We start from the raw sequence: 24846 nt of genomic DNA on the forward strand, positions 1-24846 counted from the left end.
GGGAACTGGTATTTAAAACAAGCAGGTTTTAACAAGGGGACATGGACTCGGATGTGTCTGAGAAGCGGCAGCGCGGTCTGCAGCCGCTGTGCAGAGCGGCAGAGCCGCTCGCACCCAGCATGAGCCATTAATGGTTTGTCTGTTTACGGTGCAACCAGGCTCGGGAAGAGCTTTAAATGCATATTTTCCTCTTGAAATATTGAACGCACTGTTTTCATTTTCAGAGGCCTGGGGAAAAATTATGTTTCATATTTTAAAAATAAACACTGCTTTTACAGGGGTATAAATGCAGACCTATGGTACCCAGCACACCTTTGCCTCGCGCCTCATTTTCAAAGCTTTAATGTTGCTTGTGTGCCACAACCTCTACTAGTGAAAATATTCACCTGAAATGTATTTATCTTCCTTTGCTAATTAACAGCAAAATGACACAGAGAAACTTTATATTTTCCTCAACAAGAGCAGCCATAGAGACTTCATTGACGGAGGGCTCTGAATGACCCCTATTCATGGCAGGCAGGTACTGTCTGCACCAAGAGATCCTTGTGCGCACGGCAGAGCAACGGGAGAAACCCCATCTCAGACAGGCCTGGAGGCAAAATCTCCCAGATTTTATGCTTTTATTTCACTTTGTTCCCTAATAAATGTAGGAGTGTAGCTGTTCTGTGCATTTGGGGAGCAAACACACCTGTGTGCATACACCCAAGGATATCAGCTAACAGTGGTTATACATACGAGCACTCACGTAGTCCGTGATGTCAATAGGCTGTCCTCATCGGCAGCTTTAAAAGAACAAAGGCTGGGAGTGGAGGGGGAGTCATGTGTCGGCATGTGTGTGCACACGTGCATATTTAAATACATGAACATGTATGTGCACACATACTATTTATATACATAAACACATACATGCAATCATGTTTATATACATCTATGGTCACGTGTAAATATTTATGCATCCATCCACAGGCATAAGCATTTATACGTGAAGTTTTTATAATGGGCTCCTTGTGCTCGCACATGCATACGTGAAGATCTGCATGTGTTTTCTAGACTAGATGGTAATCTGCAATGTTCACATCCTGCACGGTGACCCTTTTAATCCTAGGGGCTCTGAAATAACTAGCGACAGAGATGGTGCAAAGCCTGTGTGTACCTGGGGAGACAGCAGTGGGTCAATCCATGCTGGTTTTGCATGAGAACATAGCCATCCTTTAATATTTTAATTACCATTTTTAATGTTGGAAGAGTTAAGAATAGCCTGGCAACTTCACTAAGGACGGGCCCTTTTCTGCTAATCAAAGAGCCTTTCTCCACAGGCGCTCTCGGTCTCTGCCGAAGCACGTTTAGTAAAGAGTGACTCTGGAGAAGGGCAGAGGAACTGGGCTTTGAATTAGAGGCAGTTTGCCATGGCCCTGCGCTAGCACAACGCAGATTAAATGGACGAGTGCTCCAAGGGTGTGTGGCTGCAAAGGTGTGCAGAGACTAATCCATCAGAGCAGGGCTTTAATCAACCGACAGTAATGTAATACAGGAGTTAAAAAATAAAATAGATGCACTGCTTTGTGATGAACCCATCATTAAATTCTTCTCGCTCTAGTACCAAATCTCCCTGCTGATCTTCCATAAAAACACTGGATTTCTGCTCATTTGCAGCATCATCAGTCTTATCTGTTGATTTAGATTATTGGCTTTTTGTGGCAGGAGCTATATGTCCCTTGTGTGTATGGACCTGAACGCTATGCTGTAAATAATAAATCAAGCTTCTAATCTGTCTGTCTATCCCGAGTTTCTTGTCTATTTATCTAGTTTCGGCTACCGAGCTCGTACTTTCCGTCCCTGCTCTCCTGCACGGGGCACAGCCTCATGGAACAGTGACCGTTTCCCGCAGGCAGAGGTTTGGCTTGCATTGTACAGTTCAGCCCGTTCCCCCCAGACCTTGCTCTCCTCTTCCTCTGAGCATTCGCCTGCAAATGAAGCCGAAGCAGCAGAGCCCCCAGTCCCACAGGCTGGTTTCCAGCCCTGCGCTTGGCAAACGCGGGACTGAGAGGTGATTTGTGTGACCTTATTCCCGTGTCCCCCCCGCTCCCCGGGCTTTGCCAGCGGAAGGACACGAGCCTGACACACCTCAGACCGTTTGCTTAATGTGGCAAAGCCCAGGATTTGTAGACGGGAGCTGGTGATTGGCAGGTTAAGCCCAGTTCCCCAGGGCTGGCTTCACTGGTCCCACTGTTACGGTCCTGGATTCCCCACATACCAACCCCTCGCAGGTCTCTTTACAGCCTCGCGGAGCAATGAGGCCATTGTGGAGGGGCCGGGGGCCGGCAGGGCTGGACATCCTCCCTCTCCCCACCTTCGTGCCATATTTTCTCCTCGTCCCTCTCCCCTCGGTGCCCCCCCAACACGTGGCAGGGGCTGGCCCCATGCCTCCCCGAGCAAGGGCAGGTTAATACCTCCGGGCCAAGGCTCTCGCTTGCCACTCTGCATCCAGGCTCCAGCTGCTCCGCAGCCATGGACAGGATTTTCTCCGCCTTGCTGCTCTCCTTGCTGCTCCTCCTGCAGAGCTACGGAGTTTGCGGGGCAGCCCCGCAGCCCAGAGGTAAGCGGGAGCTCAGCGCTGGGACGCGCCGTGTCCGTCCTCTGTCCCCTGCCACCAGCTTGCGAAGGAAAAAGAAATACCCAACATCAGTCAGGGAAGCAAAGGAGCTTTCTCAAATGTTTTCCCAAGGCAGCGAAGCCTGGCGATGTGTTCACATCTGCCTGTTGCTTTGCTTTAGAGAAGTAGTGGGAGGTCTGTACAGCAAAGGTGGCATCAGGTCAGCCCCGGCTCCCGGTGCAGCACCAGCCCGGGCTCGCTGCTCTTGGCAGGAGGCGGCCGGGCAGAAGGGCTCTTCTCCTCCACCTTCTGCTGCCCGCAGCTCTGCCGAGGATCGGCTTTGCTGGGAGCTCCAGGAGGAGCTGGCCGGACACCCCGAGCTCTGGTTAACCTCACAGAGCAGGAGCCTCTGGCCGGGCTGCTGAGGATGGGCCTTTCCTAGGTTTTACATTACCTGAGCAAAATCCCGCTCTGTTTGTCTTTCCAAGGGGTGATGATCCGATAAGGGATGATCTGCCTGCTCCTTGAGGGTGCAGAGTCCTTTGTCTGCAATTAGTGTCAGCAAGTACCGGGTAGCGAGGCAGCATCTCTGCTGTGCCGGGGCAGGATGATGCTGGAGAGGTGACTGAGGCAAAAATTACTGATGGGTTTTAGAAACGCTTGAATGACCTTATGATGATGCATAACCCACATACCTGGGCAGACTGACAGCTGCACAGTAGGTGTGACAGCGGCTGCAGCCCGAGCTGCCGCCTGTGCAGGGCAGTTTGCTGCTGTACTGACCGGTTTCTCCTCAGCAGTTTGGGGAGCTACAACTGCTGTAGAGCTGCTGAGCGCTACTGAGGTCAGGAAACCAAACAGATCCTTGTTCAGCTCAGCTCTACCGTGAGCGATCGCTGCTTCTAAAATAAACACCTTTTAATTCTGAGTTATGAGACAGGTTTCCTGTTCTTTTAATGAACATGCCAAAGATGCCCTAAGAGAGATTTTCTGCTAAATCAGTGCATGAAGTTCAGCTATTTCTGAATAACTTCAAGTGCAGACATTTTTAAAAAACAGAGGAGGAATTTATTTCTGGTTTAATCAAACTTTAAAATAACCTACGGTGAGTGACGGTGCCATTCAGAGCCCCGAGTGTCCCCTGCCGCAGTCACCAAGGCCTGTCCTATGGCTGAAATCCCAAAGCTCCCATCTGATAGAGCATCTTTTCTCTTCGTTTCTATGGAATATATTTCGTTGTCATAAAAAGAGGTTAAAAATGTTATTTAGGGCAAAATCACAGAGCTTCCATGCAACAACAACAAATATATATACATATATATATGTACTTAAAAACCACTACTGGATCCAACTGTTCCTAGGGAAAAAATACCAAAAAAAAATGCTTCTTGATTTGTCACTGGAAACAGAGGTGACGCTTTAGCTACAGTGGCAAGGAGGAATCTGGACTTCATTTCTGCAGGAACTGATTGCAAGAATCGGAGCCTTTCTCTACACCGTCATTTCTCACCTGTTAAATGGGCATAACCACCCCGGTAAAGGGGTGAATGGACAGCCAGCTGTGGTTTCCCTTCCTGTGCACTGAGTTATTGGTGGCACAGCAACAGTCACCCCATGGGAAAAGGTCACATTGTGTGTTAGTGGAAAAGGAGCACGTCGGACGGAGCAAGCGCTGCCTGCCCCCCCGCAGCCCCATGAGACCGTCCTGCGGCCAGGGGCAAATCAGCGTCAGTGCCTCTCGGACCACTAACCTGGTTATTTTATTTGTGGATATATCACAGGGTATTTGTTTTCATCTGTCTGAAAAATTGATCACTTCCTTAGATTTCACACTGAGGACTAGCTATAGTATTTATATCATCATTTGGAACAGATTTGTTGGCCCAAAAGCTCACATTTAAAAATCTGTCCACAGAAATCTCCTTTATGATACAACCTATATCGTCCCTCTCTGCAGAAATCAAATATTAACAGAGCACTTGATGCCCCTACAGAGACAGGCTAAATGATAGAAAAAAATTAAAATAAGAGAATGCTATAGATCTGGTGGGGAAAACGGGACGATTCATTTAGAAAATAATAAAAAATATCAGTCCTTTTTATGTTTTGCCACAGCTGAAAATCAGGATGGAAAACAGCATGCAAATGAGAAATAAAACCCAAATCTCTCAGCTCTTTGTATTGCTGATGCCTCCTGTTTATACCATTTACTTTTTACAGTGGATATTTGTGTCTTACTGTGGGTTGCAGAGATTAACTATCAATTATGGGGCTCTGCACTTCTCCATTGTATTCTCCCTCTCCAGCTCAGAGAAATGAAGCAGCACTCATCTTTGCTGTGCTATAGTATTTCATTATTAGTGTCACTAGCTGGAAAACACAAGAGTGGTTCATGTTATGCTGGTTCATTAATCTGAGCATTTTGATTCACAACTGAACCTGAACCTCTGAGTTTCATGCCTGCTTCTGGTCATGCATGACAAAGATATAATCTCATTAATGAATCTCCATGTGGATTGCTTATCAGTGTCCAAATGCAACAGCTCCTTTTGAGACCTTGTTTGATGCAGAAGTGCACGCACCAGCTTCGGTTCTCAGCTCTATTCCTCCCTCCACGCTGCTGTAAGTGCATTAAGTTTCATGTAGGCATTAGCAATAGCCTGGGGTTACAAGTGGGTAACCTGTTCCTGAAGCGCAGTGCTGGTATCCCATCCGCTCCTTCAGCAGTACACATTGTCACCCGGGAACTGTGCTTTTCTTACAGACACTTTCCTACGAAAGGAAAAAGAACATTTAGAACTATCGGGGTAAAGCGGTGTCACTGGGCCGCTGAGCCAGGCGGAGAAAGGATTGGAGCCTGCGGGTCCTGCACCTCCAGCGGCTGCTCTAAGACCATCCCATCCTCTCCCTCCTAGTACACGTTTCTTTTACTTTTCTCCTCCCTCCTTGTCATTTCCAGGCACGCTGTGTAGAACCAAACCCACCGACCTGGTGTTCGTCATCGACAGCTCCCGAAGTGTGCGCCCACACGAGTTTGAGAAGGTCAAAGTCTTCATGTCGCGGGTGATCGAGGGGCTGGACGTGGGCCCCAACTCCACGCGGGTGGGTGTGATCAATTATGCCAGCGCCGTCAAGAACGAGTTCTCCCTCAGGACCCACCAAAGCAAAGCGGGGCTCCTGCAGGCGGTCCAGAAGATAGAGCCGCTCTCCACCGGGACCATGACCGGCCTGGCCATCCAGTTTGCCATTAGCCGGGTTTTTAATGACTCAGAAGGGGCCAGGGTGAGGTCTCCCAACTTTAATAAGGTAAGGAAATCATCCATTTAATCTATGCTCCCTTCTTTCATGTGATTCATCATGAAGTGGTTGGAAAAATCCAAAAAGGAGGAATGATGATTTTGTCTTTGCTTTGAGTGTGGTGAAGGCTCCAGAATCATTGGACACGGTCCTCGCCCCTTCACACAGCAGAAATCCAGCAAGACCTTGTGAAAAATCTGGGCTGTCATTGTCAACCGCATGGGACAGTGGTCAAAGCATCACGAGATCATTCGGTCTTGCTGTGCTCTGCGCAGCAAATGTCACCCCAGGACAGGGAACAGCACGGTTTGTTGCTGCAGCAGCTCAGGGAAAAGTCTGTTTATACCTTTATCAAGAACTACAGGGGTGCCCAATTACTTTTATCTGTCTTTTAAGAGGAACAACAACTAGATTGTCAAATTACTGAGAAAATCAAGGGCTTATTCAACTTTGGACCCAATTCCCCTTTCAGTGCTGCTACAACATTCAGGTTGCACGCTGCATAATGAGACACAGCTCCCTCGTTAGCTGCTGCATTGCCTACACACGGAAACCCTGCAATGCGAGTACCCAGGGATGCCTGCGAATCCTCCGGTGTCTTAGTTAACCAAGAATAAATTGTGTCACGAGAACATGGGGGATTTCTGTATGACAGAAGTAACACGAGGAAGTTGGGCATTCACAGGAAAATGAAATGTGGTGCTTGACCTTGAAAAGCAAAAGTTTGTGAGTTTTCTCAGGGCAAAACTGGAGACCCTGCTCAGCTATTGGAGACAGCAGAAGCCTTCCCCTTTTCTCAATTCGTGTCCCACGGCCCCCGCCGGGTCCAGCACGGCCCGCGCTGCGGAGCGGGGTCAGCATCCCTCTCCCCACCCGCCCCTGCCCTCTGCCCAGCCAGGCACCCCCAGGGCTCCCCGCGTCCCAAACCAGACCAGGTGTAACACCGAGAACCACGGAGACCCCGTGACTGCAGATCATTTGGAGGTAGGCTTAAAGGCTGGGTTTTTCACACTGGAGCACACTGCATCAGCCTGACAGGGAGGGGGAATCCTAGGAAAAATCAGAATCTCCTAGTTATCAAGATAACGACATATGATAGCAAGATTACTTTATACTTGATGTATTTTTACACTCTTTCTGTAAGTGCCTGGTCCAGGCCGAGGTCACAGACACATTCCCTGGCTGCTTGGTGCTTGGTCTGACTCACCGTTAACGTCCATTTTAGCCATGGGTTCACTGATTAATTCCTGATTTCTGATCCAGACTCTTTGTACCCGAAAGTTCTGTTTTCTCCAAGAGCAGGTCAGAAAGCATCATGAATTCTGAGTGTTCTAGAGCAGATTTTCACACAGATGCATGATTTCCCATCAGATCCAGATGTGGATCCCGGGTTGTATCTGAGCCTCAGGCCTATGTGAGGATGACACGAAGAACCAAAGGAACTGATTACACTTGGAGAATCTCTATATTTAGACAGAGAAATGGCAGGAGGACGTGCAACATCATCCTGTGACAAACGCTGCAAGGAAGATCCGCAGCTACTGACAGAAACCCGTTCGTAGGGTGGTGTTGCTCGTGGAAGCTGCTTGATAGTACAGCGTGTCTCCTGACAGGCTGGCTCCCGATAAGCTCTAATTGGCAGCCCGGCGCCGGAGCTGCCGCAGGAGCGGGAGCCGCGCGCAGGCTGCCGCGCTGAGCCGAGGGCTCTCTCTCCTGGCGGAACGCGCGGCTGCACGGCTGCCTCTGCTCCGCTGAATCCTGCGTTTTGTAGCTCTTCGGAAGCGCGGGTAAACGTCTGAACCCACAGACCTTCGCCAGGTTGAAAAGCTCTACGTTTCTCCAGGTTTGCCCATCCTTCGCACAGAAGGAAAGCTCTGGATGGGCAGCAGGTTTAGTATTGCAGTGTTATCCCTCACTGGAGGGTGGGCAGAGGGGGAAGGACCCACTTTATCTGCATGGCCAAGGCCCCTGGACACATGGAGCAGGGAACCCGACCACTGACCTTACCTGAGACGGCTTTTTTTCCACCTGAGGATGTCAAACAGCCACCACACTGTCCTAACCCAGCAGCTGGTGCTTCTGGCTTTATCTTCAGAAAGTTGGAGAGCATGTAAGACATAGAGGAGAATAGCAAATGATGCCTTAATGACCACATCAAACTCATTCAAACTCACTGTTGCTGCCAGGTGGATTTTTTTCTGCCTTTTTCTTTTGACATTTCTCTACTCTCTGTATTACTAAGGGCATCTGCCTGCTATGAGGTTTTTTTCTGTTTAACGGCTCACCTGCTCCTGCCGATTATATTTCTCCGTACTGCATTACATCCCCATCAGTGGCTTTGGAGTTGACAGCGGTGTCACAAGAAAACAGTTGTAAGGAAAAGCGGCAGGAGTTGAACCAGCAAAGAACAAAAATGAAGGTTTTGTGAGAAGGTCACTCATCAGAAGAAAAATAAAGAGGAAAATGGACAATCTAGCAAGAGGAGCAGGACTCTTGGAGGCTTTCAACTAGTTCAGGCTCCATCTAAACCAGGGTGAAATCCAGTTCCCGCTCAAGCCAGTTGTCATTTTAACGCTGGTGTCAGCAGGGTTGGGATTTCAGCTCTGCTGTTTGTTGTGGAGCAGGGAATCGGAAATCAGGGCAGGCACGGCCACCGTCACCTTAGGCACAGCTTCCCCTCTCTCTGCTTCAGCCTCTCCAACTATAAAATGGGGAACAGTGTTCATGTTATGATGTTTCCATGACATTTCCTGAGATTTTCAAAGTCTCATACTGAGTCAGAGTTGTCCCTAGTGTCATGAAGATAGTTTGGTTTGAGCATTAGTTTGCATATGAAGAACACAACCTTTACTTTGGTTTCCTGAGGGGTGAGATGCACCAGATGTCCCTTAATTAAATCAGTCAGGTCCCTGGCAGTTTAACCTTTCTGGCTCAGAAAGAAACAAACCTCACCTAAAAGAATGTCTTGTGTGATCTCAGGAAGAATGGGAAGAGAGAGAGGAAGGGGTGGCAGTTCCTTTTCTTTAATTTTACAAAATACGAAGCCTTCTATACTAATCCAGGCTGTTCCACTAGCAATAGTGATATTAACGCCCATTCAAGCACACCCCTCGTCTCTGCCCTCCTCTGCGCAGGTGGCGATCGTTGTGACCGACGGGCGGCCCCAGGACGGAGTGCAGGACGTGTCAGCCCGGGCCAGAGCGGCCGGCATCGAGATCTTTGCCATCGGGGTCGGCCGCGTGGACATGCACACGCTGCGGCAGATGGCCAGCCAGCCCCTGGACGAGCACGTGGACTACGTGGAGAGCTACAGCGTCATAGAGAAGCTGACCCACAAGTTCCAGGAAGCTTTCTGTGGTAAGTCCTCGCCACAGCCCCGGTTCCCAGCCACGAGCTGCAGGTGGAAGTTGTACGTGTGATCGTCCTTCATCCATCTGCTTCCTTGCTCCAAGGACCTGGTCTGCAGGAGCACACAGCAGAGTGGAAGAGAGATGCTCTTTGAAGTTGCCTTTCAAGAATTTCAGGTTTTGTTTAGAGAATTTCAGGTTTCAGTTGAAAAGTCTCCAGACTTCATTGGCACAGAAGAGTTTGCAAACATGACCCACGTGCTCCCCGAGTCATTGAAACAGAACAGAGAAAACATGATTTTTATACAGCTAAAATCAGTCTCCTTGTGTTTAAGCCTATCTGGGCAGTTCTGAGAATCTGGCTTGTAATTTGCGCCACCAGTATTGTCTTCTGAGCTCCCAGTTGAGCAAGACATGGTCTCATTTCCCGCTGGAGGCTGAACCGCCTCTGCCTGACTCTGCTGTTGTTTTCGCAAGCCTAGTGAGGCAGGAAGCTCTCCTGGCTGGTGCAGTGCCTAACGCCTTTCTATGCAGTGTATAAAAAGAGCCTGACTACCCTACAAACGCATACCCACTCCTACACAAAGCGGTGAATGGAGTGGGAAAGCTTTATTGCTTTCAAATGTACCCACAAGACGGTAGGAGGTGGTCTATAAATACCCATTCTATGTGTCAGCAAGAGAGGCCTGGGGGCTTCGCACGCCCATCCCACCAAAGAGCAGACGTGTGGCAACACTTCTTCAAAGGTGTGACACACCGCGGTGCCCATGGCAAGGACTGCAAACACGTACGTACACGGACCCGTAAAACTCCCCGAGACCAATTTCTTCAAGAGGTGTAAAATTTCATGCTTCAGCTTTCAGGTTGAAAATGATGGGGCTGAGCAGCTTTTTGTCAAGGAAAATTTCTTCCTCTGTAGGAAGGAGGAAAATTTTGAATTTAAAGTGAGTCATGTATTACAATCAGGTGTCACTGCACCTAAAGCTCAAGAAAGAGGGGAATAAATACTTCATACTAAAGGGGGGATAGAGACAAAATTTGAGGAGGTGGAATCCAGGCCATGAATATTTGTAGCAGCTTGTGCTGGCTGCCCTGGCGTCAGGAGCCAGCCAGGGATGGAGAGACCTCAAAATGTGTTTTGAAGTCCTGGCGTCGGTCTCATTCAGAGGGATAAAGAGAAAAAAATCCTTTCTGTGCCTTGCTTTTCAAATTCATAACATGCACATGACAAAGTTCTCCCCGTGGTAAAAACCCTCAGAGATGCATCGGGGGGAAGCGCTGTGCTAAGGATCAATATCGCTAACAGGATAGCACCAGATTAACGCCAAGTGGGCTGTTACCGCGCCATGCGAGCAGCTGCACAAAACCGCCCTTGGAGACGAACCCAACCAGCACCTGCGAGCGCAGGCACGGTTTGTGGGTTCTGACCGCAGGAAGAGCCGTGCAGCACTGGCCAACTGCTCCCATGACGCTCAACAAACACATGGGGAAGGGAGACCCCAGCAGACTTCAGAGAACTCAGCCTGAGAGCCAACGTTACAGCCATCTGCACGGTTAGTAATATTCCTAGTTATACGAGCTACATATCTAGCAGTGCTGGCACAATATGCAGACATGTGAACTGGGAAGGCCAGCAGAAGTACAAAACACATGCAGAACAGAACACGACTTGAAATAATCAGTTTGAAAGACTTTGCGCCACCTCCCATCATTGCAACAGAACCAGAAATGCTCAGTTTTCTCCACACACTTCCCTGGTATTTGTAAATGAATCACTTCGGCCGGATCTGTTTGCATTTGCGTTTGTTTTCCACCATCACTGCTGTCGCTGTGAGTGCCGTCAGCACCGAGCGCTGCTGGCTCAGCCTGCTGCAATTTAGCTTCTGTTTGCTCAGCATCTCAGGAGTCAGACCCGGGTTCAGATCAGCAGGCAGAAATGATTGTAGATTGCGATTCTGAAAGCTGCACGTGCGAGGGTAGCGCTGAAGTGAATTCCAAGTATGTTTGCACATGAATCCCATCCAGAAAAGACATGGGGCTGAGCTCACTAATCATAATTGTACTACATGGCTGGAAAAGATGGGTATTGGCCAGCCCAGATGGTAGGTTGGAAACCCAATCTCAAGCAGTAGCTTTGGAGAGTGAAGTATATTGTGATATGCTCAACAGACAGATGGGTTTTGCCCTACTTACGGAGACTATTTCTAGTCCTGGCTGTGCCTTGGAGTCTGGAGACTTGTGAAAATTTCTCCTTGCCTCTTCTATTTCAGTCACTATCCAAGAGTAATGACTTTGTCTTGCTGCAGTGTGGCTTGAGTTATTGAGTTTATGGGACAAATATGTTTGTGGATGAGCCCAGAAGGCTCTGGGTTGAGAGGCCTTGACAGGGTCTCTGGTTTTAATCTGCTCCTTCACTTGCAGTGGTGTCGGACCTGTGTGCCACTGGAGACCACGACTGCGAGCAGATCTGCATCAGCACCCCGGGAGCGTACAAGTGTGCCTGCAAAGAGGGTTTCACGCTGAACAACGACGGCAAGACCTGCAGCGGTGCGTAGTGATTCTCATTTGCGCTGAGTCGAGCTGTGATCTGCAGTGGTGTGGTGGGGATAGCACTGAGAAAGGGTGGATGTGTCCTGCTCAGAAAGGAAACCATGCATTTATAACCACGAAATATTTTGAAAACATCAGTGTGAAGCGTTGTTGAGGATTGATTGAAGCTATTCCATTAGCAATAAAATGAAATTAGGGTTATATTTTCCTATACGATTAATTGAGGTGTCAGTTGCTGTCGCCTTTCACCTTCTTCTCATATTTTGCTTCAGCTTGCAGCGGCGGGTCAGGATCTGCCCTGGATCTTGTTTTCCTGATCGATGGCTCCAAGAGCGTGCGGCCCGAGAACTTTGAGCTGGTGAAGAAATTCATTAACCAAATAGTGGACTCCCTAGAGGTGTCAGAGAAACAGGCCCAGGTTGGCCTGGTTCAGTACTCCAGTTCTGTCAGACAAGAGTTTCCACTGGGGCAGTTCAAGAACAAGAAGGACATCAAAGCAGCAGTCAAGAAGATGGCCTACATGGAGAAAGGAACCATGACAGGCCAGGCTCTGAAGTACCTCGTTGACAATTCCTTTGCCGTCATCAATGGAGCTAGGCCTGGGGTGCCCAAGGTGGGCATTGTCTTCACTGATGGTCGGTCACAGGATTACATCACTGATGCTGCGAAGAAAGCCAAAGACTTAGGTAGGTCTCCTGAATTCTCAGTGGCTTGTTTCTCCCTTGGATCAAGTACTACATCTACTGTCAACCTAGGTATGACTCTTTTCCCAGAGATGTCTCTTACCCAGGATAGAAACAGCTTCCCATAGAGTAACTTTGTTGGGATGTTGCCTGACTACCCCTGCACACTCTCAGAGAACTTGGAGCAACTCTGGCTGCGGTCCAGATGAATATTTGTTTGCCTGCAGCTGCTTTTTGCTCCCACAGCCCCTCCAAGTCTTTGATCTGAGTCTGCTGGAGGTCTCTCTGCTGGGCAGGATGGAGTTTCACATGTTTGGTATGGGATGCACAGTGTTCTAGCGTGATTCACATGAATGTGAAGGGAACCGCAGGGAGAAGCTGAGGATTTGTCTGCTGTTGGTAATGGAAGGCAGGTCAACATCAGTGGCTCTCACGGTGAGGCAAAGACGACCAACAGAGAGCCCCTGGGAGGAAAACGGGAGCTGTAGGGTCAAAAGTGGGGCTTGTCTGTGTTGGCCTTAAGGCCTGGAAGAGGAAAAGAAGGAATAAAACAACAAACAAAGCAGAAACACAGATTAAGGGAGTTACTGTGGACTCCCTGTCCAAATCCCAGACATACCCAGACACACTAATAAGAAACTTTCTTCGGCTTCTATTGGAATATTAAAAGCGCACAGTGGCTACATATTGATAAATGCATATGTCTAAACATCGTGAAGTATAAACATCTTGAGATCTGCCCCTTTGCTGACCCGCTGAACAAGTCCCCAGTCTCCTGACACCTCTGTTAAATGGATGCAGCCCATGTGAATTCACTCATGAATTGCTAAATTCTTTACTTCCTTTTAACTTCAGTCTCGACCACTAGATGGGACCAAGGGCTGGCCCATAACAACAAAGGTCAGGTACGAGCTCCTGAAAAGCTGATGTTTACAAAGCAAGCTGACACGTTATGTGGATATTCTGCTCTTATGAAACAAAAGCTCTTTATAAGATGTATCCATAGAATTTATTACTCTGTTGCTCGCAGGTTTTAGGATGTTTGCTGTGGGTGTTGGCAACGCAGTCGAGGATGAGCTGAGGGAAATCGCTTCAGAACCGGTAGCAGAGCACTACTTCTACACGGCCGACTTCAGGACCATCAGCAAGATCGGGAAGAAGCTGCAGATGAAAATCTGCATCGGTGAGAGCGGGGGACTGGGGAGAAGGGGGGATTTAGTCACAGAATCCGAAGGCTGGAAGCAGGAGGACAAAAATGCGTCTTCAAATGGATGTTGTGAACAGCTCTCTGGGGTACTTGGAAGGATCAGGAGACGTCAGCCTTTTGGGTGGTTTCCTGAACGACAACCACCCCTAATCCTCATCCACCCCCCCCCACAAACTGCCTCCTCCTCCTCTCTTCCCCCTCCCTTCTCTCCCTTCCTCTTCCTGTAAATAACATGAGTCTAAAAATCATATCTATATATTAAAAAAAAGTCACCACAGATATTTTAGATTTTTGTTTTGAAGGAATCATATGCCTCCAGTGAAATATTGGCCCTTTCCAATGCGCCTGAAGAAAATAAGAATTGCTTTGTTTCACTTGTCTCAGTGATTTTGATTTAATCCTCTTTTTGTGTGCCACTTAACTCGTTTTCCTGATGCTCTGATCCACAGAGGAAGATCCATGTGAATGTAAATCTATCGTGAACTTCCAGACAAAAGTAGAAGACCTCATAAATTCACTGCAGCAGAAATATATCCTTCAGATGTCTTCGTTCAGAGCTCAGTGGGTTGGGTTGTGCGTTCTGGAGGGGACATTGGGGAACGTCCGCTTGTGGGGAAGGAGGTTGGGCAGGTGCTCAGGAAGCTGGGAAATGAGACAACTTCCATGGAATTGCTCGCTGTAGATACCTCTGGGGAGCCGGATCCCACCTGAGTGAGTTTGCAGGGTCGCATCCTGCCACGCTGGGTCCCGCCATATCGCACTGAGGTGTGAGCGAGACTCAAACTTTGCATGGGGAGAGAAATTAGTGAAACCCTGGGGTGGCTCACACAGGGTTAGGGAGACTTTTCATTACTGAGAATAAGGGAGAATAGATCTTTAAAAGCTTTATCTATGTTAGTTGCACAGTTTATTTTCTACTCTTTAACTCAAATTGATTAAAATCCATGACGTTATGCAAAAGGTCACAGTAAATCAGTAGTTCTCACCCAGTGGGTGGCTGCTCCCAGGCACATCACGAACAGCAATTAGTGAGAAGAGCAGAAAACTGTGACACACTATATAACTCCAGGAAAAGCTCCGTGCTCCGCTCTTGACGCTGCCCGAGCTGCTCAGGGTCAGGAATTCCCTGTCAGCCACTCAAAACACACTCCAATCATTCCCACAGTTTTTCCTCTTCCTTTAACAGTAAGCGTATAGATGCCTGTGAGTACGTGTGCATGAATATTTTCTACCTTCGATAAAAGTTCTGAAACCTGAGCAGTTGTGGAAATGCCAGAGCAGACGATGAGAACCTCCCTGCGCTACCCGCTCCCAGCGAGGTGGCTCCATCCACCGTCTGCTCTGCAAGCCGGGGGCGCTTGAGCCACGAATCGTTTACATGTCGTTTTTCACCCTTAACTCTTGCTCACTGGAAGCTGTGGCTAAAAGGATCGAAGCCCTGGAGAACAAGATCATCTAAGACCCGAAAACAAAACGATTTCCCTCGCTACCGTAACCAAACTAGAACTCCTTCACTGGTAACGGAGGGCGGCTCGGTCGCAGTGCTAAGGCCAGCTTGCGTTTTTATTGAGTCTAGTCTACCTGCATTTGTTTAAAAGGGAAGAAGTATAACAGTAGAGCAGACATTGTATAATGGGCAGAGCACTGTGTGTGACTGAGACCATGCTAATGTTTGTTGCATTGTATAGAGTGCATATATTAAAAAAAAACTGAAATATTTGTTTTTGATTTAAAGCTTAATATATATATGTTAATAAGTACTTGATTATGAGTTCTGTGAATCCTCACTGTATTCTTCTGCATCTTTTGTTTCTATGCACGAGATAATTTAATTTAAAAGTCAAAGTGACTTAAAATCAACTCAGATGCCGAGTGTAAAATGTCAAAGCCGCCAATAGCTTATTATTGTAAGCATGATGCATTTGTCAGTAAGTAGGTAAAATATAGTAATGATCTCTTGAGTGTGCAGTGCAGGCGACATAGGATAGGATGCTGCTGCTAGCTGGGTTTATCTATAGCTGCTGTACAGTATAAAAAGGGAAAAGCTCAGCTTTCCTAGCCAGTGAACGCTCTCACAACGTCTCGGTGAACAGCGCCTGAGCTAGACCCGCTCTGGGTAAGTCCTGACAACGTGCAACGAGCCAGCGGCCGCGCTCCGTACAGCGCGAGGCTGTGACCACCAGCCCCGGGAGATGCGCTCCTGCTCCTCAGCTCTGAGCTCTCCACATCCTCAACCCAGCCCACAAAACATCGTTAGAACCTCAGATACATGGAACTGCTGCTGGAGCTGCCACGGATGGAAGCGGTGCCTCCATCACCACCGTGACCAGGGCTCACCGGCTCCTTCCTCATCCCTCACCTCGAAGCACCTTCAAAGCCAGAAAGCTCATCTCAGCACCTTCGGGACTCTGCTGCTGCTCCTGGATTCCCAGCAGCGGCAAGACAACGCGCGAGGCGGGCTGGGAGCCCCCGCGCCGCCTGCCCCGAGCTGGAGCCGGAGCCGAGGCCGCCTCCATCGCGGCACCACGCGCGCCGGTGGACGGGGGCTCCAGTCTGCAGGGGCCTCTTATTGTCAGGTTTTTTTGTATCAAAATATTTATACTTGAGACTATGTGAAAAGCTTTTCAGAATAACTTGGCCTATTCAGAAATGTCACCATAGCAGACGTGTTTCAGGTGAATATTAAAAGTGTGCTGAAAATTTTAAAAGGGAATTTAATTTATTTATTTGTGTAAGCTTTGGGGTAGTTGCCTGACAACACCACCTCTTCACAGTCCTTTTAGTGGGTAGGAAACCCTCCATCTCATGTCACAACCTTTTATTTCAATGGAAGAGTTCCACAGAGAAACTGAGACCCTTCTCAAAACAAAAAGCTTATTTTATGGCGAAAAATGAATTAGCACAGTCTCGGTCTTGTAGGAATGAGTCAACACATCTCCAAGCATTAGCTCGTGGACTACAGACAGTTCCTGATAGCAAAACCTCATCCTCTCAGTCAAATCTCCAGATCCCAGCGTAACCCCCACCAACTCCTGAACTTCGAGGGATAAGATTTCTGGTGTCTAATTTTGCACATGTAAAATCTAGACCTCTAAGCTTGAGCCTGTCATTTTTTTCTCAGCAGAAATAGCCACCACAGGTCATGCTTGTCAGGATCATCATCCGATGTGCACCTTGCAGTAAGACAAAGCAGCACCTGAGCCTGTTTCTCTTTATAGATCGTAACAGCTCCTTCAGACTCACACAACTACCTTCCCAATGAGAAGACGATCCCCCTCACCCACTGAGAACCCGGGTCCAAGCCGACCCTCTGCGTCACCAGCTCTGCGCAAGGTCACAGCGCAAGGTCCTCCCCAAGGAACGCAAAACAGGATCAAGCCATAAACCGCAGGTGTAAACAGAAGAATGCTTTGCCAGCGCTCTGCAATACTGCGAGGGTCAAGATATATTATCAGGCATAGAATTGCTTCTGTAACTGATATTTTGTTTTGTGTTACAGATAAAGCAGAACTAAACTAATTAACAATTATTTTTCCTCCCTCCTGCTTCTCCTGGCTTAAAACAACAAAAGAGTTCTCCCATCTCCAAAGTCAATTAGTCACTGGGCTAGAACATAGGCTTTTGACATTGTAATTAGACTTCATTAATGGATCGCCAACGGCAGCAAGATGGAAACCTACTCGATGAGCCTCTCTTTGCATTTTATTTCAGCTAATTACGTGCTTATCTTGGAAACAAAAGATGCTGCACACAACTAAAAAACCACTTACATGTCTCAAAATGTGGAGGGATGTGCTTATGGCGAAATCCTCCTTGCTGCAGGTTACGAAATGATCCTTCTGCAGACATGGAACTTCTTTTCTATCTCTTTGCTACCATGTCCTACAAATGGCTGGTCCTTCTCTCCACGTTGCCACCAAGTCCCAGGTTCCTTTAGGTCTTTTGGCAGAAGGATTTACGTAACGCCGTCCTCCGGGTACGGAAACCTCCTCGACCAGTTCTCCTCCCCTCCCCTGGGCGCTGAGCGGCCTCAGCAGCCTCAGGGCTCCGGAGCGGGGACCCTTTGCCTTCCGGCAGAGCCATTTTCCCAACAAGATCCCTCTGGGGATGCAATTTTCTCATGCAGGTCATTGATATTATAACACAGGACCATTAGTAATCAAATAAAAAAGTGTTTTCAATTAAACAGAGGGCTTCTAGCTTGGTAACATCTCTCAATAGCAATTTGTAACACTAGTATAGTGTAATTGCTGCTAATGAATGGGTAGGTAGCAGACCAGTTATTATTATTATTTTTCTCCAAGCAACACCAAGCAGTGAAACCTGTCTCACTCTGTATGAATCTACTGCTCTTTGGGAAAAGCAGCGAGTTTCCTCCCAGTCCTCTGCAGTAATTCAATGAACAGCTAGTTTAAGGTGCTAGTAAATTTATGTTGTGCAAATCATTATTTGTCATTTTATGTTCAACTTGGGAAGAGGCTTCAACAAGGCAGACAACAGCACCCTGCGTAGCACCTTTAATGATGAACTCGCTAAGGATCAGAGCTCCGGCAATAAATTGTAAGTGGCTTTATACTTCAGATAGTCATTTGGATTTAATTATTTTTTAACTGCTAAGCCTGGCAGGAACTGGTTTGTGAGTTGGACAATTGTTGTGGTATTTTACTGTTGTGTGGCCTATTCCCACTATCATATACTGCATAGATTAGCCTAGAGATAACAACACATCCTGAGCAGCTCTCGGTCCTCAGGTGGTGCTCTGGTCTCTGGTCAGACTGCCGGCCCAGGGAACCCTCGTGGGGCAGAGCAGGCAGCACCACAAAGCCACGGGCAACGTCCTCGGACACACCGTGTCTCACCAGCTAACAGGAAGTATATTTGGAACTGAAGTGTGATCTTTTTAGCATGTAGGACAGCAATGGAAACTTCTCAAACCCAGAGGATGTTTTCTTTTAGCAATAACTGAACAAAGTGAGAAAACTCGCAGAGAGAAGGCAGTGATGGAAAGACGGGGTTTTCATGTCTCTCTCAGGGGCCTGTCCGGAAAAAAAGTGGGAATTAGGGTGATAGATGTGAGCATGAAAGGATCCTCGCTTTAAAATGCACGCAGCTTCCTGGCCTGGATGAGACTGCCAGCCTGTCTGCGCAGGGACGCCCCTGTCCCCGAGTACACCCCGTGCGCCAGGAGCGTCCTCGGGAGGGGGCCCCGCTGCAGCAGCAGGTGAAGGTGACGGGGGCAGCATCACCAATGCAAAATTTGCTTTCCAAGAGGGCCGGGGCTGCAGACCAAGCTTTCCATCTCCCTCACAGCGCCGAGATGCTCGAGCCTTGCAGCACGTCACCGCGGTCACTAGATGTCCCCATCTGAATACAAATGACAACCTGCCAAACCCCGAAAACCAGACCCGCACCCCCGCGCCACCACCCGCTTGTTCTTCCTGACACTGACAGTAATTAAAGATAACACCACTTAGCCTTCTGTCATTTGCACTGAATCAGTAATGGTTGATTTGTTTAACCTTTGCATCAAAAAAAGTAAATAAATAAGCGGCCCCGCAGGGCGTGCGGCACTAAACGGGATCGGCGGCAGCGGCGGTACCGCGGGGCTCCGGGGAGGTGGCACTGAGGCCGTGCTTATTCCTTGGCCCCAGCTCAGTGCGCCCTCTTTGCCTCCTGCGTCCCCTGTAAAGCTCCACTCCAACGGGACTCTTCCCTGTGCAGCTGCTCATCCCTGTCACTGGAGGGAACAGGAAGGAGAAGGTGCTGGTTCCTCCCGAAACGATGCTGCACTGAGCCAGAACTGGCCATAACGATGGTTTCCATCTCACTTGTTATGCTGGGAGCATTGATTAACCCCGAGGTTGATCTACGAGCTCCCCTCATCTCCCTTTCTGCATCCCTTACTGCAGAGCAGGAGCAAGACCCCACGGAGAGGGGCTGGATGTCTTGCTGGACACACCATCGGGGCCACCCCGTCCCTGATCTTGTACTCTGGGGACAGTCAGGACATTATTGCCCATGGCAGGCTGGTTCCCAGACAGGGATGGCAATGCTGGGCTGTTCTTCTAAGCTGTCCCCTGCTGCTCACGCTCTTTTTTCGCATCTCCTCTGTCTTATTTTACCTGGCTGATTATCTCCGACTTAATGTTTCCAGGTCATTTAAGCTGCTTTATTTCCTTAAGGAGAGGCAAGTGGAGATGGTAACCAGAGCTGATAAATCCTTAGACTTTGACCTCAACATTTATCTGCGTAGGCTGGTGCTCTCCATTTCTCCAGGCTGTGCAAAGGAGGACAGCAGCTCCATTCCCCTTGCAGACAGGTTTTCATTTAAACTCCTCGGCAGACCTTCCCACCTGCACTCTGCATTGCCCTGCTGATATTTAGGCTCAGGGTTCACTCAGCCTGGGATCAGCTATTTCCTCTCGGCTGGCCTGGTTTTGTCACGCTCGCCCACTACGTCCCAGGGAAACATCTTTGTTCTTTCTCTCTCTAAAGAGAGATCAGAGAACTGATTGGGCTGTGTGACAGGGCTGATCCCATAATATGTCCACGAACTGCAAGACATCATTTCTCACATCACAGGAAAATGGCCCACAGCCATCGAAAAGAAAAAAGAGAAAAAAAGATGCTCTAATAGCAGCCCATTATCTGATGACAATGGCTCTGTTAACACATGCTAACCCTTCCGATGTGCTTAGAAATCTGAGAAACGAAATGAAAGGTGCTGCCGCTAAGGAGAGCCTGTATTTAGTGGTTCTGCCCAGGTGGAGAAATGGGAAGTGGAATTGGAGGCAGCAGTCCTGCAGGCTTAGGGAAATAGATTGAAAAATGCATTTGGAGTGCGGAAACAGCATAAAACATGTTGCAGCTTGGCTCATTTGGGATTCCAGTCATACGGGCAGCGACACTGTGGAGGATTTAGCTTGCCAATCAACATCTTATTTATTTCCTCTGAACAGGATATCTTTATTCCATGGCCGTCTCTTCCTCCGACATCTATGGAGATTGCAAACTCCAGCAGCTCGGCTCATTTGTTGCTGTTGTTTTTGTTTTGTCCAGAGCAGCACGAGAAGCAGGAAAACACGGATGCTGAAGAGAGCTCCTTGGGATGGCTGCAGACTCATTCACCTCCAGGTCACCCGGCTGAGTCCGGCTCAGCTGGACGGATTACATGGTGCTGAGGCTTGAGCTCAGCTTGCCAGGGATCAGCTGCCTGGCCTTGGGTAGAAATATCTGCTTAAGTGCCTTAGGCTACGCTGGATGAGGAGAGGAGTGAAGCAACTTAGAGGAGGACAAAGACTGGGAAAGAAAATCCAGCTTCCCTGCCTTCCGTGCTCTCAGCACTTCAAGCAGGGGCCCAGACAGACGTGGAGGGCTGGACAGACAGAGATGGGGTTCTCAGGACATGGGGCAGGGGTGGGGAACAGCTGGACTCTGTGATCTTGAGGAGCTTTTCCAACCAAAACGATTCTAAGGACTGTGGAACCCAAGGGACTGACACAGACCAGCCCTCCCAGGGTGTCCGGCCTCTCTGAGCCGCTGCAGGAATGTCCCTTTACTCCCCTGCAGGACCTCTGAGATGGCTCCAGGTGCTCGGGACACCCCCGTGGCTTCCCCAGGTTTGTGGAGCTCCCAACACTGTTTGGTAACCACGAGCACTGGCCGGAGCGCTGGGAGCCTGAGCCTCGGGACTGTTTGGGGGAACAAAGCGGAGCGTTTCAAACAGAAACAACTCTTTGCTCTCAGCTCTCGTTTTGTTTTTTAAAGCTTTTCCAGAACTCCCAGGGTGGGAGAAAGCATTCAAATTCTCATTTTCGTTCTGCTCAAAGAGAAAACCTTTTCCTGCAGTTGGTCCCTCAAAACAGAATCTTTTTTCCACTAACCCTCCTTGAATCAATTAAAGAAAAAGGGTTATTCAAATGAAAGCCAGTGCTCAGAAGGTTTAATACATTAAATTAGATGCAGTGAAATAAAAGCACACTGGACCTGTTTCTTCCTTGAATTACTTAGATAACAGATCTCCCTATTAAAAATGAGTTTTTGCCATTGTTTTTCCCTGAAGATATTTGAAGTCTACTGCAAAACAAAGTAAAAACTTTCCCAAAAGAACCATCAGAAAATAACTCTGGATTCAAATAAATGTAACATTATGCTTTGTTTGGGATTTTGGAACTGGAAAATAGACTTTTTGCAGACAAAACCACAGTAAATGTGAGACCATGCGGAGGAAGGCCACGTGCCACAGCATCAGCACAGAAATATGGGGTGTGCTGTAAAAAGCTTTAAAAAAATCAAGGTTCATAAATTAGGTCAAAAAGAAACAAATAATATCACTTCCATGTGTTGAAACAGCCAACTGGTTTTGGTTTGGGGGTTCTTTGGGTTGTTGTTTTTTTTCTTCCCCAAAGTTTCATGTTCCTCTCACTTAAAAAATATTAACAAAATAATCCCCCTCACTTGAAATGCTTCTCACCAAAGGTTTTCCTACCTCGTTTTCCACGGGAAGGGGCTGGTTTCCTGAGGAGCTCCACACCCCGGCACTCCGGAGGAAACATCCAGAGCAAAGGTCTCGCACAGGCCCCACGGGACACCTGAGACCAGCACCAGGAGTTTCTGCTAAATTAAAGGTCTTATGCTGCAGGACCCCTGAAGTGCAGATTATCTGCAATCCCCCCCATCCGCTCACAGCTTCGGCCGTCGCCCACAGCTGCACAGACCCCACAACACCTCACACTGCAGCGCCCCTTCCTCACGTGTGGAGGACTGAGAGGCAAACCAGTCACACTCAGTGACGGGCAGGGCTGACGACAAAGCCTCAGACCCCAGCTGTACAAGATCACCTCAAATGAGCTGAGCCCTACTGGGTGGGTCGGCCACTCAGGCCCAAACTGAGCTCAGGTGCAGGTGCCCTGGTGCTGCCCTCTGACGGGACAGAGAGACGTTCTGTCTGAGGGACTCAGCCCTCTGATCAAACACAGCTGTGTGCTGAAAGGGCCACACAGCTGAAATGTTAGAAACCTGCCACAGGCTTCCCTTGCTAAAAAGGAACGGTCCGCAAGGCTGCTGTAGCCTTCAAGGGAGCACTGAACCCAGCAGAAGTTTCTGAAGGAAAAGAATGTTTTATGCTTTGATTCAGGAGGTGAAAGCACAGGGCACGTCACAGCGAAAGCCCAAGGACTGCACTGATGTACAGATGTTGCCCAGCAAAGCCGGTGCCTCGGCTTCAGTGTCACTCGGATTCATTCATCTTCTCTGCATGGGAGTCAGTCCCACCCAGAGCGGATACTTCTGCTTGCTTTTCCTGCGCTCATTTATTTCATCCTCTGGAAAAAGGCAAAAAAGCTCAAACATCAGTCCTTTTTTAGCATGGGGCACAAGGGAAGGAATCTTATTGATAACAGTAAGTGCTGATGAAGAGGAAGCACATCTGCAGAGGATACTTTCCAATGGATTATTGTCTGCTGGGTGTCGCCAGCCCATTTCCTCCAAATCTGAATTCTGCTGGTGGAAGCACTCCCGAGAGACACAGCTTCACATCTGTACACAGCACCAGAGCTCAGAAGAGATGTGAATCCAGCTTTCAAATGCCAGTAATGAGAGGAGAGCGGGGGAGTAAGAATTGCTTCTTTTATTAATCAAATTCCGCCCTCCCATCCGCACCGCCTGCCATCATCCCTTGTGAGAGCACGCCTCCAGGGCACGCCTGCCCGCTTCTTGGGGAGTCCATGGGTAGGGGAGCCCCGGTACCACACGCTCAGCTTTGCCGGTGCTCCCACCGGCGGGGCTCTGGCTGCTAATGGAGAATGTTGCTGAGCTGCCTGGAGGGACCATCCATCACATGGAGTTCAGGCCTGACTGCAGATGGAGGACGCCCGGCTCGTGAGAGCAGGAGCAAGCGGGGTATCGGGTAAGGACAAGGAAAGGGAAGGTTCGCACCGATCTGTTTAGTCAGCAGTGATTCCTAATCCATCACCTCGCAGGTGCCCGAGGGGAGAATGCAGCCTGGGGCAGAAGCAGAATCATAAAGAGGAACCTGTCAGGCAATGTGAGGGAAGAACAAATCATCCTGGCACGGGCAAGGTCAGAAATCAAAGCTCTCCTAATGTTCCCTGGCAGAGGAAGGAAACCAGCTTCAGTTTGCTGAAAGCAAAATGGATAAAATGATGTTTTCTTTGCAGGGGAAATCACAGCAGCTGGGTCTCAGCTGGGTTTCCAGGGACGCTCCTCTTGCTGACCGGCAGCTGACACTGGGGATCGGTCACTCCAGGCACTCAGCCAGTACAGCCATTAATTCCTCACGGAGCAGAGTTGCCCACCTGGTACCAGTAAGAACCAGTTTCAGACTTTCAAATTCTTGCCACAGCCAAAGGAACTCAGAGGGCGTTGGGCTGGGAGTCCAGCGCAGGCTTTCAGGCACTGCTGGCCCACAGAGCCTGAGCCAAGGGCAGCAGAGCGCATCCGGACTCCTGGGCTGGTTTTACACGATGCTTTTGCTGACAAACACAAACCAAAACCTTGTCAGCACCAAAGTGAAGGTGTGTTTGCTCCAGATTGCAGCTCAAGGCTCTCAGGACAGCCATTTCATTGCCACGGGCAATGTCATTGCGCGAGTCTGCAGACAGTGCTGGCTCCCCCGGGACTGGGGGAAGTGACGTCTGGGACACAGGGCAGTGTCCACCTGCAGCACCCCTGGTGACCCCACGTCATCAGCTCATTCGCGGGTGTCAGTGCTGCCCAGCACAGCTGCTGCTTGCTCCCAGCCCAGCAGGACTCCTGATGCCAACACTTCTCATTTTTCCTTCCCTCCTTTTTCTTTTTTTGATATTTCTTTGACAAGCCACTGGACTCAGCTGCAAAGCATCAGCTCCTCCTTAGCCTACCAGAGATATAATTTACACCCTCAGAAAGGAAGCAGCTGTGAGCTGATCCAAGTATCGGAATGGGAATATCTCCCCTGCAGAACAGGAGCAGAATAGTCACAGCTGATACCAGCAGCATCCAGGGACGGGAGAACGAGTGCACTGCCCTGCGCTTTTTGCTCTCTCTCCAGTGCTTTGCTTTAGGGGCCCACAAACTCCTGGAAGCAAATTTAGGGCTCAGGTACATCATGGCATTTTTCCTCTGCGTGGTACAGGCCTGTGGAAAGCCCTGTTGCTGGCTCTGGGCTGG

General features: G+C 48.9%; 1 protein-coding gene across 1 annotated transcript; it reads left to right on the forward strand.

Annotated features, from left to right (window-relative positions):
* Window positions 1-2508: 2508 nt before the first annotated feature.
* Window positions 2509-15136, forward strand: MATN1 (matrilin 1; the record flags this gene model as incomplete). The annotated part of the gene is made up of 8 exons (XM_082071546.1): window positions 2509-2596; window positions 5553-5899; window positions 9025-9247; window positions 11659-11784; window positions 12060-12473; window positions 13501-13653; window positions 14127-14207; window positions 15087-15136. The coding sequence occupies 8 exons, from the start codon at window positions 2509-2511 to the stop codon at window positions 15134-15136; spliced, it is 1482 nt and encodes a 493-aa protein (XP_081927672.1).
* Between the last annotated feature and the right edge of the window lie 9710 nt (window positions 15137-24846).

The sequence above is a fragment of the Streptopelia decaocto genome, assembly GCF_964273445.1.
Source record: "Streptopelia decaocto genome assembly, chromosome: 23".
Lineage (NCBI taxonomy): Eukaryota > Metazoa > Chordata > Aves > Columbiformes > Columbidae > Streptopelia > Streptopelia decaocto.